This window comes from Pangasianodon hypophthalmus, chromosome 1 (genome assembly GCF_027358585.1).
Source record: "Pangasianodon hypophthalmus isolate fPanHyp1 chromosome 1, fPanHyp1.pri, whole genome shotgun sequence".
Lineage (NCBI taxonomy): Eukaryota > Metazoa > Chordata > Actinopteri > Siluriformes > Pangasiidae > Pangasianodon > Pangasianodon hypophthalmus.
Window position 1 is genome coordinate 15807341 of NC_069710.1, and position 14456 is coordinate 15821796.

General features: G+C 37.9%; 1 protein-coding gene across 1 annotated transcript; it reads left to right on the forward strand.

Moving 5' to 3' along the window:
* The first annotated feature begins 4692 nt into the window (after positions 1–4692).
* Positions 4693–13984, forward strand: LOC113534231 (endoribonuclease ZC3H12A). Its single transcript, XM_026926893.3, has 6 exons — positions 4693–4915; positions 5425–5858; positions 6666–6805; positions 10153–10387; positions 10627–10733; positions 10937–13984. The coding sequence occupies exons 2-6, from the start codon at positions 5521–5523 to the stop codon at positions 11926–11928; spliced, it is 1812 nt and encodes a 603-aa protein (XP_026782694.2). The 5' UTR covers positions 4693–4915; positions 5425–5520; the 3' UTR covers positions 11929–13984.
* Positions 13985–14456: the final 472 nt, after the last annotated feature.

A 14456-nucleotide genomic window follows, 5' to 3' on the forward strand; every position in this document is an offset into this window, starting at 1 on the left:
CTTAGACCCACTGCTCCTTTGGAATCTGGCACCAGAGATACTGTTTATATGTGGCTGGCACTCATTCATCTGAGAAAACATCCTTGCTGAGTGCTGGCAGAATCAGGCAAATGCATGGTTTTAAATATTATGAACCTTGATAACTATATGATACATTTACTACATATTTACTACATCTACTTGAGTGTTAAAAAAATGTGGTCATGTGCTTCAGTGCTGAAAGCTAAATGAATAGCTCTTTCAATCATTCAAGTTCCATTCCAGACCTGTTCTTCCAGGTGTTTCTTTATTACTTTAAGTGTAATATTTGCATATTAAGGGCTAAGCTATGAGCAATCTTTTTTCATACTGTTCTCATCACTGTCTGCAGCATGGTGCCCTGGTGAAACAACAGAGGTCAGTGCACCTAGAGTATGAAGCATAGTATGTTGAAAGTGGAATTAACAGGCAGGCATATGAGAGGAAACCATTTCACATAAGCAGTAGTGCATGTTTTAATAAATAGATTGAATTAATCAAACAGCATAATAAAATAATAAAAAGCAAAATGCCTAGAAAATACAGACAAAAAATAACAGCAGTTCAAAAGAAGCCCAATTCCATGATAAAAAAAAAAAACAGGCAGACCTGGTTCCACAGGTGATTTATTTTTAATTGTCTTACTGAAATACTCACATACACACACACACACGTACACACATACGCACACACCCTTTTCTCTGTGAGGCAGCACCAATATGCATTCCTTTTAAATGTATTCTCGTAATAGGTACAGTGTGGGTTTGCTGACTAGTTGCAGTCTGTCCTGCATGTTATATTTCTATTGATTGGAACAAATTCCTACATTTGTAGGTTTGTTTGTGATGTGAAGCGCAGCATGCAGGGTGCAACTGCAGTATACTTCAAAATGTGAAATAGTAATTACATATTTTCTCAGGCCCTGCCACCATTTCTGTCTCCATATGTCAATGAAAATGTATGGATAGTTCTTTGACAATTAGTATGCTATCACCTTAAAATCAGTACCCTCTCAATAAGAGGTGGAAGGTTCAGTGGCTCTGTGTGATTTTTTTTTTTATTTTTATAGTGCATAACAGAGTGTTGAAGTCTGCCAAAAGAACACAGCAGACCCAGGGTGAGTTGAAAGCTGAATGGTTTTATAGGTTAATGGTGCCCTTTGGCATGTATAGAGCATACAAAACGAAACAGACACATAGTGACTTCCCTTCTCATTGCTTTTGTCACCTTTGCATGCCAACCTGTCAGTATTACAACACACCCACAGACACACATACACACACGTACACACACGTACACACACACACACACACACACGCGCACCAGGAAAAAGAAGGTAGTTTTAGTGGCATTCAAAGAATTTAATTTTGGGGGAGGGGTGGGAGATGAGGAAGTAAGCTAAATAAATCTGTATCTATCTGAATATATCTGTACGATCTGTACAATTATGCTGGTAAGAGTGATGCGCTCATACATTTTGGGTGGATGCCAGACAGTAGTAGATGTGGTGATAGCACAAATTTGTTATTTAAGCATTTACCATCAACCAATCTTGCCATTTAAATAACACTGCAATAAAATACTTTGATGAGAGTTTCACTGAAAATGAATAAAATAATATGTCAGTAATAGGCCAAAATGGTATTTTATCTTATAAAACCATATCTACTCTCCTTTTTCTCCTCCTGCAGTAAACCTTCACAGGCCATCACCTCAATATCTCAGAGTGGGGATAATCTTAAGCAGTTCCCAAAAGACGCATAAAGGAGTGGGAACAAAGTACAGGTCATATGGGTATAAGGCGTCATGTTCAGTGGAAGGACATTAGTAAGGTAAATCACCGTCTAATAACAAAAAAAATAGTAGAGAGTATACTGTCATAAATTATTATTCATTCATTCATCTTTAGTAGCCACTTTATCCTGGCCAAGCTTATGGTTGCGATCAGGAGCCTATCCCTGGCAGGAATACACCCTGCGGGGACACCATGCACACACACATTCATTTGGTTATTTTTTTTTTTTTAATACACTATATGTTTGTACCAAATGGTTGTGGACACCTGACCATCACACCCATATGTGGGCCTTCCCCAAACTGTTGCCACAAAATTGGAAGCACACAATTGTATAGGATGTCTTTGTAGGCTGTAGTGTTACAATTTCTTCTCAGTGGATCTAAGAGGCCTAGTCCAAATATGTCCCAGCATGTGCACAAAGTAAGGTCCATGAAGACATGGTTTGCCAAGGTTGGTGTGGAAGAACTCAAGTGGTCTGCACAGAGCCCTGACCACAACCCCACTGAATAAGTTTTTGTCGACATTTAGGTATTGAACAAGTACGTAAAAAATGCTTGAAATCATGTTTGGACAATGATTTAAAGAATATTTGAATGATGGATTGACTTTAATTTGCTTTAAAAAGCAGGTTCTGTTGATTAATGCTGAGTTGGCCTGCCTGATTGTATACCACACACCACAGTTACAGGACAATACATGCCACAGCCACTATGCCACGTGTATGCGTCTCATTCCATTGTATACTGTATTCAATATACTATACTATGCAGACCAAATTTCAAAAGCTTCCTGCAAAGTCTGTCACAGGTTTTTAAAGAACCTGTCTAAACTGCTCAGAAACATTTTAAATGTCACATTCATTTACTTTCCTTCCGCAAACATGGTATCTCTTATAAAAAAAAAATCCCTTGCAACACTAAAATTGGTTCTTTCTAAAGACTTATCAAATAAGAACGGTGCAAAGGAGCTTAGGAGAAACTGTTTGAGTTTGACAAACAGGTTGTGTCATCATTGTCAGAATCCATTACTATCACTTCTTTTTATTGCAGTACCACCAAAATTGTACTGTATCCACAACACTAGTGGGAAAAAAATAATAATAAAAATAACATTTTATATTTCAGTCTGTACTGGTGCATGATGAAATGGAGTGAGGAATCGTTTACTGAGATGCAGTAAATACTGAAGGATGAAAGGTAATTTCAGACAATAATGCAAGGATGCAAAACTCCAGCCCAGGAGGACAGGAATCCAGCACATTTTGGTGATGTCATCTCGACATGTGTGGATTTCCTACTGAAAATACCTTCAACTGTAGTGCTCACAGTATAGTGTGTATGACAGACTCAGAATATGTGAGAAATGACCGAGATTAATGGCGTGTATTCAATTAAAAGCTCTGTCAGCATGTGTTTGTAGGAAAAAGAACAGAGCTGTTGTGTTTGTACAGAGCGGATCTCTTCTGAATTCAAAGTCTGGCTAAATTGGAAATCATGAATCATTGTGGCAGCTTGGGGTAAAGGGCTCTCACTCATTTCTTTTCTTTTCCATTTTTATTTCTTTATTTTTATATTTTGGTGATCATGGGAAAAATTATTTTCCTCAGTAACTCAAATGACCTTGAACGAAAGGAAAAACAAAGTCTACTTCATTAGTGCAACAGCCAAGGACATTAGTAGCCACACATCATCACATGCTGTGTTTAATGGGCAGTCAAGGGCATCTCCATTTGAATTCTGAAAAAGATAATTTGGAATACAATTCTGGAAGATTTATTTTTATTACAATATCACCTTTTTTAACACAGTCCAGCAGGATTGCTAGACTGAGGTAAGGACAATTAGACATTAAGTATGACAGGAGAAATTTAACTGTGACACAAATAGCAGCTGTGAGAAAAGCAATAGCTGTCATGACAAGGTAAGTAGGGCAGGTCGCACAGAACTCCGGCTTAGAAGGTAATGGTTTCTACACATCCCACTCCCCTCTGTAAATTCTTAGAGCCTCAAGGAGGGTTTCCATGGTAGCTAAATGTGGGAAAGATGGAAGGAGGGAAAGAGGGGAAGTCAGAGCAGGGAACTCATCTCTGTTTGCTCTAGCTCATTGCCCTGCAGCAATATCAATGCAGCAGACACCTGGGACCATGGACACCAGAGCTCAGAGGGTGCAGTGGACTGGCAACCTCTGCTGATTAGTTTCTCCAGGACCCGGAACTTCACTCCATACACGCCATTAACCTGCAGCCCAGCAGGAAGGGCACATTAGTGATCTCACCCATATTCACCTGTGCAGAACCACACAAACCACACATGCCAATTACTACGTACACGCTTACGCTTCTAACCAAATCCAACTGTCTGGATTAAAAGTTTCATACTGAGAATCTGATATCAGGTTCAGATTTTAACAATGTTTACTGATCTATCCATACAGAGAACCGTTTTAAGTCAGTGACAAAACAGTGTCTGTGAAAAGTGGGTCTATCTGTCTCGTTTAGAAAACATTCACAAAATTAGGGAAATGCTTGTCTTGTGGTAGCACTTTTCCATTTTCCTCTGACCAGAACAGTCTGTAGAACGACCAGCTTTGAAAATAATCTGCTAGAAAGCCTCAGAGAAAACGTAAATCCTGTTTTGTTTTGTTTTTTTCCATTTCTGTGGTGAGGAAAGTCGGGCAGCTGGACACAGCGCCATCTTGTGTCACGTGAGAGGAAGCGCGCCCCTCGCGCATGTTATATTTATAAATAGTATAGTAATGCGGTATGTTTTATTTTATTAGCTTATTGTTAAATGATCGTGCTAACACGTGAATATATCCTGTGGTTTTGGGTTTTTTTTTTTTGTAGGCCACACCGGGGCGTCAGGTGACACAGGTAGGCCATTCTGTGCTTCCGGGAGGAGGTGCAGGTTAGGTAGTGCAATATGGCTTTACCAGGAAGGGAGTATGAATAAATACCCTGTGGTGAAGCAGACAGACTTGCCAGAATCGTGCTATCAAGATTACCTTAAGGTTACTGTTTGTTTACTGCGATTAAATGCGATAGCTAGTAGTGTAACGACAACTCGACTGAAATGGGAGGTTCATGAATTCAGCAACACGGTAAGTCTTGGGATTTATTTATGTTTGGCTAACACATGGAAAGAGACGTAATGTTATTCTCAATTTCTGTACATACTTCTCTTCTAGCTAAGCGTTCAGTCAATGAAAGATAAACATACACTTAACATGTTCAAATATTGTATGTGTATATTTGGAAATATTTTGTGTTCCTTTACTTTTCACGAGTTGTCTTACTGGCATAGGCTACAGTTATCCCTGTCTACTTCCTGATGGGAATTCATGACGTTGTTCTGTAACACATTAATGAAAGCTATCATCTTTTAGCCTTGGCTGTTACTCAGGAGCTTTAGGATAGCTTAATAAGAATGAAGAAAATTAGCTTTGCGTAGACAAAACCTTCTCCCTTCAAGAAGTTCAAGAAGAATATTTACTTTTCTAGCACAAAGATGAATATTTTGACAGAAGTATGACTTTTTTTGGCTGTAGCTGTGGTAACTGAAGACATTATGTAAGTGTTTGACCCTTGTGCCCTGCTGTTTTCCTCACAGACACAGAAGCAAGCAAGCTCTACTCGTATACAATGAGACTGAAGTTGGAGCTGTCTTGATGTGCTGCTCTTGTTGAACTCCAAGTGCTCTTACAGAATGCAGCCTTCTTGCCAGCATGGCCCCTCTGAGCTCCAGTTGAAAGTGGACTTTTTCCGTAAGCTGGGCTACTCGTCACAAGAGGTACAGGCGGCCCTGCTGAAACTAGGCTTGGACACTGATACGAATGCTGTCCTGGGGGAGCTGGTGCGCTCTGGAGCCAGAGACTCACCCACAGCAAGTCAGGAGAGTGATGATGGAAGCTCTGGATTTAGCCACCGTGGAGGTGGATCCAGCACTAAAGAGCTCCACAGGGACGTTCACCGCTCACCAGCAATAGATGAAATTGACAACGACCTAAAACCCATCGTGATTGATGGAAGCAACGTGGCTATGAGGTACAGTGAAATAGTTGGTTAGTACGTTGAACTGAATTAGTTCGTTAATTCAGAGAACAAATATCTTTTTTTTGAAATTAAGTGACAGAAACGTATGTAATTGAGCTTCAGACAGGATCAATTACATTTAATAAGTAAATAAGAGATGCCCAAAAGCTCTTGCTATTTATCATAATGTTAAATATTTTAGTTACCTTTAGTCTACTTTAGTTATTATACATTTCTCCCTTGTCCTTGTATTGTTTTAATTAGAGCAAGTGTTTGGGGAAAGTCTGTAACCTTAGTCCATACGTATAAATGTTGTGCAACTTTCACGCATGATAAGTATTCTCTGTACATGTAGGCTAGTTCTATCCTTTGACCTAAACCTGGTCTGAATTTTTTTTTTTTTTTTTTTCCCCCCACTGAGACAACTCTCACCTTCAGTATTCAAATCATGGGGCAAGTGATCATCTATATGATAAGCCAAGAAACATTGCTACTTTAACACACCAAAGTTCTATCATATTTTTTAAATATTTCTTAATAAAGCATTTCCAGAGTCATTTCAAAAGTATCGTCCACAATATGCCATTCGTGCCATATTTCGCAGTGTGACATTTAAGAGTTATGCAAATCATTGGAGTCGGCTTTCAAGAAACATGCTGTTTTGATAACTAAACAGATGCGTATTTGGCAGTACAGTCAAATAGTTAAATTAGCTTTATGTAAATATTTATGAATGTATTTCTGCTCTCAAATCCTCATCTCTCTCTCTCTCTCTCTCTCTCTCTCTCTCTCTCTCTCTCTTCCTCGATTTCTCGTAAGTCATGGAAACAAGCAAGTTTTTTCATGTCGCGGAATTGAGCTGGCAGTTAACTACTTCCTTGAGAGAGGACACAGGAACATCACAGTATTTGTGCCCTCATGGAGAAAAGAGCAACCAAGGCCAGATGTCCCCATTTCAGGTAAAGACACTCCCTTCTCAGCAAATGAGTCATCAAAGAATCGTGTGTGTGTGCACATCCAAACCTCGCCAGTTGCAATGTAAATACACATCACATTTTGCATCTTAGATGATGATGTATTGGTGGCTGTTTGTTTTTGCCTGATAAAGGCATAAGAATGCATTGATGTAATGAACTGGCATGGAGGTATGCATGTAAATGTGTTTTATTGCATTGTATTGTTCTGCATGAAGACTGACGTACAGTTACAGATTTATTAGATAGCTGCACGTCCTACTGTCACGGATTTACATATATTGCGACAAAGAGAATGCTAAATTACATTTTTTATGCCTATATTATATTGTGTCTTATTAATCCGACGGTGATTAAATAACAGTTTTTGTGTGGATTAGCGGAGGATACTTTTACACTCTCTCTTGTTAACTATTTTGAAGTAATTACTATTAATTAGTATTATACTGCATTTCAGGCTGCATCTACTTTTTGTGTATTTAAAAAGTGAATATGAACACAAAAATAGTGATGCGTTCTTTCACCGAAGAATTCCTAATTTAAGTGCTCATAATATTCTCATTAAGACACCACTGGTGTTTTAACAATTCAAAACACACCTCAGACCATGATCATTGCATGATCAAAGCATTGTAAGTATTCCATGTTGGATTTGTGAAAGTCATAAGCCCAGTTATCATTAAGTTATCATTGTCTGTTGGGTACAAAGGTGATGTATTTTGCTTTAGAATTCTGAGAACAAAATAGTTGCTTCCTTGTAGAAATCAATCTGTTATATCAGGAAGAATAAACCTCCCTTAAGGCTGCTTTGGGAATTCCCCCACAAGGAAGTTCAACAATATTTTTCTACTTCCTTCTGTCACTCTACTGGTCCCTTTAGGAATTTGCCTCCAGTCATGTACTAGGTGTGGCTGCTTCCTGTTGTAGAGAATGTCATATCACCTCAAGTATATCATTGTTGGTCTGTCTAGCTTTTTTTCATTCTTTATAACCTATGTGTATAGACTAACATTAGTAATGCTATGTCTTTTCTGTTAGATCAAATAAGAAACTTGTTAGACAAGGATGCAGGATAAGAAACTAGATAATAACATAAACAAAACAGAAATACATTAGGATGATGAGAATGTAAATGACATGAGAACTGCTTTGTCTGCCGTTTGATTGGTTGGATGATATTAAACTTTTGAATGATTATTGTGTTGGAATTTATCCTGCACTTCATTCAGACAGGAAGTAAAATTGATTTTCTTTCTTCAGTTTTCACTTTAATGTGAAAACTTTCTTGAACTCTGAATGCACTGAATTTTTCCAGTTTAGAATTTGACATTTGAACATTGGATTATTTGTCTGGGCATGTATGATGAAAAGCATTGACTCTCTGCACAACAATGATCTCCTTAAAAGTCATTTGTAACACATTATGCAAATAAATACAAATTTGATGCCCTTTATAATAATAATAATTTAAAACTGTAATGTGGCTCTAAATCTAATGGAAACAGCAAACAGATCTTTCATATAGCAGAAATGTTCAACATTTACTATGAAATATTTGTAGGCTAGATGATTATCTGGCATGCAGAGAAGTTATGCACCAACTTTAGTTATGTTCATGTGAATGCGCATCATGCTTGTTTATAGAGCTAGGTGTCAGAAAAGTGTACAAATGAGGACAACCTGGTTGTTAATGTAAGTCATGAATGCTACACGTGCTACTTAATCACAGTGAAGTGCAACAGTGCCAACAAACCAAAGAGAACACTTCATTTTGGAGCACAACTTTTTTTTTTTTTCCACTTATGACCAGGCATGAGGCAAGATTTCATTGTCTCATATATTGCAATACAAAATACTTGCGAGACAAATTTTGCTTCTCAGAGGTATATCACAATATTTCCATTTAATATTCATTATGAGCTCCACCTCATCTTACACACTTGGCAGCAGCACCAGAGCTAGTTGCATACAGAGCATGATGTTTGCAAAAAGGAACTGCCTCGAAGCATGCTTACTTATTAGTCCATAATGTTAAGCTAATCAGAAGGAAGCATTGTGGCGCGTGTCAAACACAAGGTCCACACGACAAATCCAGCCCACAGCCTCGTTTCTTTTGGCCCAGATGAGCTTGGAAAAATAATGCTGAAATGGCCCATAATACACTACTGCTCAACGTTTTCCACACTATCCAGAACTCTCAGCAAATCCATAGCGTAGCTATTCGAAGGGCAGTTACCATAAACCGTCATATGTACGTGCACTCCGGTTTCAACCACAAGGGGCTTGTCCTTGATCTGAAAAGCAGGTTAAGATCAATGCCCATGTGCTGCTTGATGTAAGCCACACTCTCATCTAAAAATGATTCAGAAGCTGATTGTGTGTTGTGCTGGGAGTGGCATAACCATAAATTCATTTCAGAAAGATGAGGAAGTATACAAAATAAAGTCAGGACTTTATCTCTCATATCTAATCTAATATCTTTATTTTCTCATCAGTACAGTTAAATTGGTGAGCATGACACGCTCGTGCATTTCTGGTCGCTGTCAGACAGCAGTGGTAGTGGCGATGACACAAATTGGCTATTTAGCCTAATCATTTAAGGAACAGTCTACCACCAAACAATCATTCCATATTAATAGTGTTGCCATGAAATACATTTATGACACTGAAAATGATTAAAATAATATAGCAATAATAGTGGAAAATTACATCTTATATCATAAATCTTGATCAGCTTCTTTTACAATACAATGTATTGATATTGCAGTGATCTGATTTGTCATCATTACAAAATAAATATATTTTTATTTATAAATTTTATATTTTATTTGTGTCAATATTGCCTCCTGAAGCCTATATTGGGATATGTCTCATATCATGTGTATTGTCTAATACCTACTTCTGACATTTATATAAAGAAGCACTTACCTATGTTTTGGTGTTGTGTTTGATAACCCTTTAGTTGTTGTCTCCTGTTTTGTTTTTCCTCCTGTCATGATGTCCATGTGTTTTTGATGTACATACACACAGTGGATATAAAAAGTCTACACACCCCTGTTAAAAGTGTGTTTGTAATGTCAAAATGAAACCAAGATAAATCATTTCACATGAACTTGAACAACCAACAAAATTCAATTGAAAAACATCTAGAATCTTTTAGGGGGGAGAAAAAGAAAATGTACCTGTACATTAAAATACAATTACGTACCTGTGCATTAATATGTGCACTGAATACGCCCAAAGGAAAGAAACACAGAAACCGAGATATTTTGCCATTTAAAGGAGATGCAGAAAAAGTCATTGAATTCTGACGGTGTACGTTCTGATTTCAGATCAGCACATTCTAGCAGAGCTGGAAAGGAGAAAGATAGTTGTATTCACACCCTCCCGGCGGGTAGGAGGCAAGCGAGTGGTCTGCTATGATGATCGCTTCATCGTCAAACTTGCTTGTGATCTGGATGGCATTATAGTGTCCAATGACACATACCGTGACCTTCAGAGTGAACGGCCTGAATGGAAGCGCTGCATTGAGGAGGGGCTACTCATGTACTCGTTTGTCAATGACAAGTATGTGATCAAATCTTTGAAACATTCTTTTTTTTTTCTCCTGTTAACAGTGTATGTACAATGTACTCAATGTACTTCTTATTCTTAAATATTAAATGTATTGATGAAGTTTTGTGAAGAATATTGCTTGTACATTATAGTTCTGTTTGGTTTATTATGGTTTATCATCAGGACTATTCCATGTGTCTTTAAAATGAAAGAGTGTCTAATTATCTTTATTCTCATGTGCCCTTCCACAGGTTCATGCCACCAGATGACCCTCTTGGTCGCCATGGTCCAAACTTGGATAATTTCCTCAGAAAGAAACCTCTGCTACCAGACATCAAACGGCAGCTTTGTCCTTACGGTAGACACTTCTTTTTTTGACAGTATAGATCTTTAATTCTTTCAGTTATCATTTTAATGTACATACTGGAGTAATCAATAATTTTGTGTTGCGTGTGATAACTACCAACTATGGGTTTATGTTTAGAAATATTTCATGCTGTGGAGTTGAGGAGTTACGTTATTGTCCATGATGACTCAGCTGGACTTCTTTTTCTCTTTTAGGAAAGAAATGCACATACGGAATCAAATGCAAGTTTTATCATCCTGAGCGAACCAGCCAGTCACAGCGTTCTCTTGCAGATGAACTGAGGGACAATGCACGTCTGTCCAGTTCCGTCCGCTGCTGTTCAGAGGAGAGCCGAAGATCAGGATCTTCCCTCAGAGGGCCCTGCCACACTGAGTCTGGCTTTGGTTCATACTTTCCCTCTTTAGAGCAAGAGCTGGAGTACAAGCTAACCCTGGAACCTGCTGTTTGTGTACCAAGAAACCAACTCAATGAAAGCATGAAGCACTACTGGGATGATGTTCCTACCAAGTACCAAGCCAGCAACCCAGCTTGCCACACTCCTCTGGACTGGCATAGTCTGTACTCCGCATACCTCAATAATCCTTCATCTAGCTCAGATTCTGGCCTTGGCTCTTACGAGAGCCAGTTTTCAGAGGCATCTCAAGGACATGATGATTCATACAGGATAAGCTCTAGGCATAATAGGTTTTATGAGCAGCAAGATGTGCCTCTTGGTTGCACTTGCTCTTCTGAGCCAGTTGTCCAACCAAGCATCCATCAGTACCCTCTTTCCCAGCATCCATCCAACTGCTTTGATTATGGTGCACTCCAGTTCCATAGGCCCTCTAGCAATAAACCCTACAGCCTTCCCAATTACTTACAGGCTAATGGGTACCATCACAGCCAACCAGAAGTGTGTTCTGACAGAGTGTGGCTCCCTCAGACTCGCACACCTTTTAGTTTACCCAACTCTCTCCATGCTGTTGGACGCCACAGACCTGCTGACGTTTATGGGTGCAGCCAGGGAGCGCTCAGTCCAAACACTGTCCCAATCGAGGCAGAACGAGCAGAGACAAGGAAGAAACTCCATGCAATTTTTAATCCTCATCATGTGGATAAGGTTATGGGAATGTTCCCAAAGCTAAAAGATGCCCAACAACTTGCAGCAGAGATTCTCAAGCTCAAGTCCAAAGGAGAGTTGTACTAATTACTCTATGCTCTGTTGTGATAAAGACATACTTTAATAAGAGCAGAAAATATTTTTTCTCATATGAAACTGAGCTCAGGTTTAAACGCTGAATAACTCTGAATCTTAGGAAATGTATTTTTGCTATCTCTCTTAACAATGTTTTAATTCTTTTGTTGGATTGTTTTGTCTTTGGCTTTGGCCAGAAGTTTTAAGGTTAATTATACCTGAATGTCACATCACATAGTAAATGTGATGACTATGTATGACATGAAAGTCAAGTTATATCTACAAAACTTGTTCCTATTTGACTACAGCATCTGTATCATTCTGTATTGTTAAATGTATTGATAAGAGTCATTCCATATTGTTAAATGTTTGTCATTGATGCACATTGCATCCTTTAATATTTCTGATTTGGTATGTTATGATGAAGTATTGTGGCCCACAGATGTTATAATATTGCTCAATGTGTGTGGCAGATGTTTAAATGACTTTTAAAAATATAATATTGTAAAAACTGTATTCAGCTAAACTTTTTTGTACAGTAATTTCAGTTTTAACACTAATAAGTGGTGATGCATTTTTCTTTAACCAGTGTAAAAAAACAAGTTAATTTACTAAAGTATCAATTAATTGTTAGTAAATTTTAGTTAAATTTTGCAGTGCCACAATTCATTATATATGACATTCTACATTCTATATAACATTCTTTGGTATTATTTTACTTCAGTTTCCATCAACTGACTTCCATAAATTAAAAATATACAGGAACACAGTGGCATAATTTTGCACATTCTGATATCTGTTCTCATGTAGAGTCAGTCCCACTTTACCGCTTCCTAAGCTGTCTGTAGTCTGCTCCATAGAATTATGGGATTATTGGCACCGTTCATAATAAATGAGCAAAATGATTGTGTAAACTAAGCATTACACACAGTAAGTTAACATTCAATAAATAGGAGAAATTGTTAATCTTTGTTCTAATAATAAAAAAAAATCATGAAAACTACTTATTTTTGAAACAATATTTTCCACAAAAATATACATATGTAACAACATTATTGACTCTTTATTGACATCTTTTTATTTTTCATTTGCTCTCAGTCTCCAGGCTGAATTCTGTTGTTGTCATTAGCCATGTTCCCCTGTTTCCCTGGGGTATAAATATGAGAGAGCACACATGTAAAATCCCTTTCTCATGGATTACAGTGGGTGAATATTCAACACAAAATTGACAGATAGTTATTAGCTTACACAAATAAGGTAATGGATATAAAACATATCTACTAGTGTTGGGTTCAAGACCACCTTAGCTGAGACCATGTTAAGACCAAGACCATAGCCAATGGCGTCCGAGTCAAGACCGAGTAAGACGGGGGCAAGACCAAGATGAGACCAACACCTCACATGGTCGAGTCCATGTCAAGACTGAGACCAGATGCTAACGTGTTAATTTGCTGGTTGTAGCATTCTCCTAACCTGACATGAAATTTCTCTTGAATTAACTAAAATATCCCTACTATTTTGGTATTATTATTTTGAATAAATTAGTATGCAGCACATAGGACATGTTAAGCATAGCCCATTCTTCTAGCAAGTGCTGCAGTGTAATGTTATTTTATATCATTGCATTGGGGGTTAGGGAGCATGTGTGAGATAAATGAAATGACAGAGTTTGCTATACAAAAGATTTTTTTCTTTATTTTTTTTTTAAAGAAATCTAACAGCACGTGTAAAGATTCGCAAATAAAAGCCCATTACCTTTGATTTAAGCACACAGCAGGTAAATAAAATGCATTAAAAACTAGAATTTGTTTTGGCTCGTACAATTTCCTGAGACCAAATACAGCTGTGCATTACAAGTACTTGTGCTGTATTATTTTGAACAAAGAAGACAGTATTTTGAAGTATAGTCACTTGACATGTATAGATGCTATATTACTCCACATGGAAAGAGAAACATTTAGATTTTGTACTGTATTGGGACCATTACAAACTACACGTTCATGAAAATGATGTTATGGTTTTGGGTGGTGTTGGAAAAATATATCAACCGAGACAAGAGCGAGTAAGATTTCACCCAAGTTTATGACAAGACCGAAACCATTGATTTGTGGTCTCAAGACCATGACCAGTCTCGAGTACCACAACACTAATTTCTATGCACTTAAAATACCATTAAGTACAATTAGTCCATAACAAAAAGGCTTGCATGTCTGAGACAGTTGGAAATTTGCCCAGAATTGGACCCATGGACACACCGTCCTTCACTTAGTGAGGAGGATGGTGAAGGATGGAGCCCAAAGATGTGATATTTAGAATTCCCAAAAGAGCATCTCACAAAAGCCATCACATCTGAGCAACTGAACTTCACCAAGCATCATTAGGACTATAATTTGCATTATATATTGTGGTCATTCCCGTTAGCATGTTAACAAAATAGGACTGCATATAAGGAAAACTTGATACCCACTGTAAAATGTGGAAGATCAGTGGGGCTATGTTGTGGCTGGTGGATCAGAGGCTCTTGTGAAGCTTGATGGCAT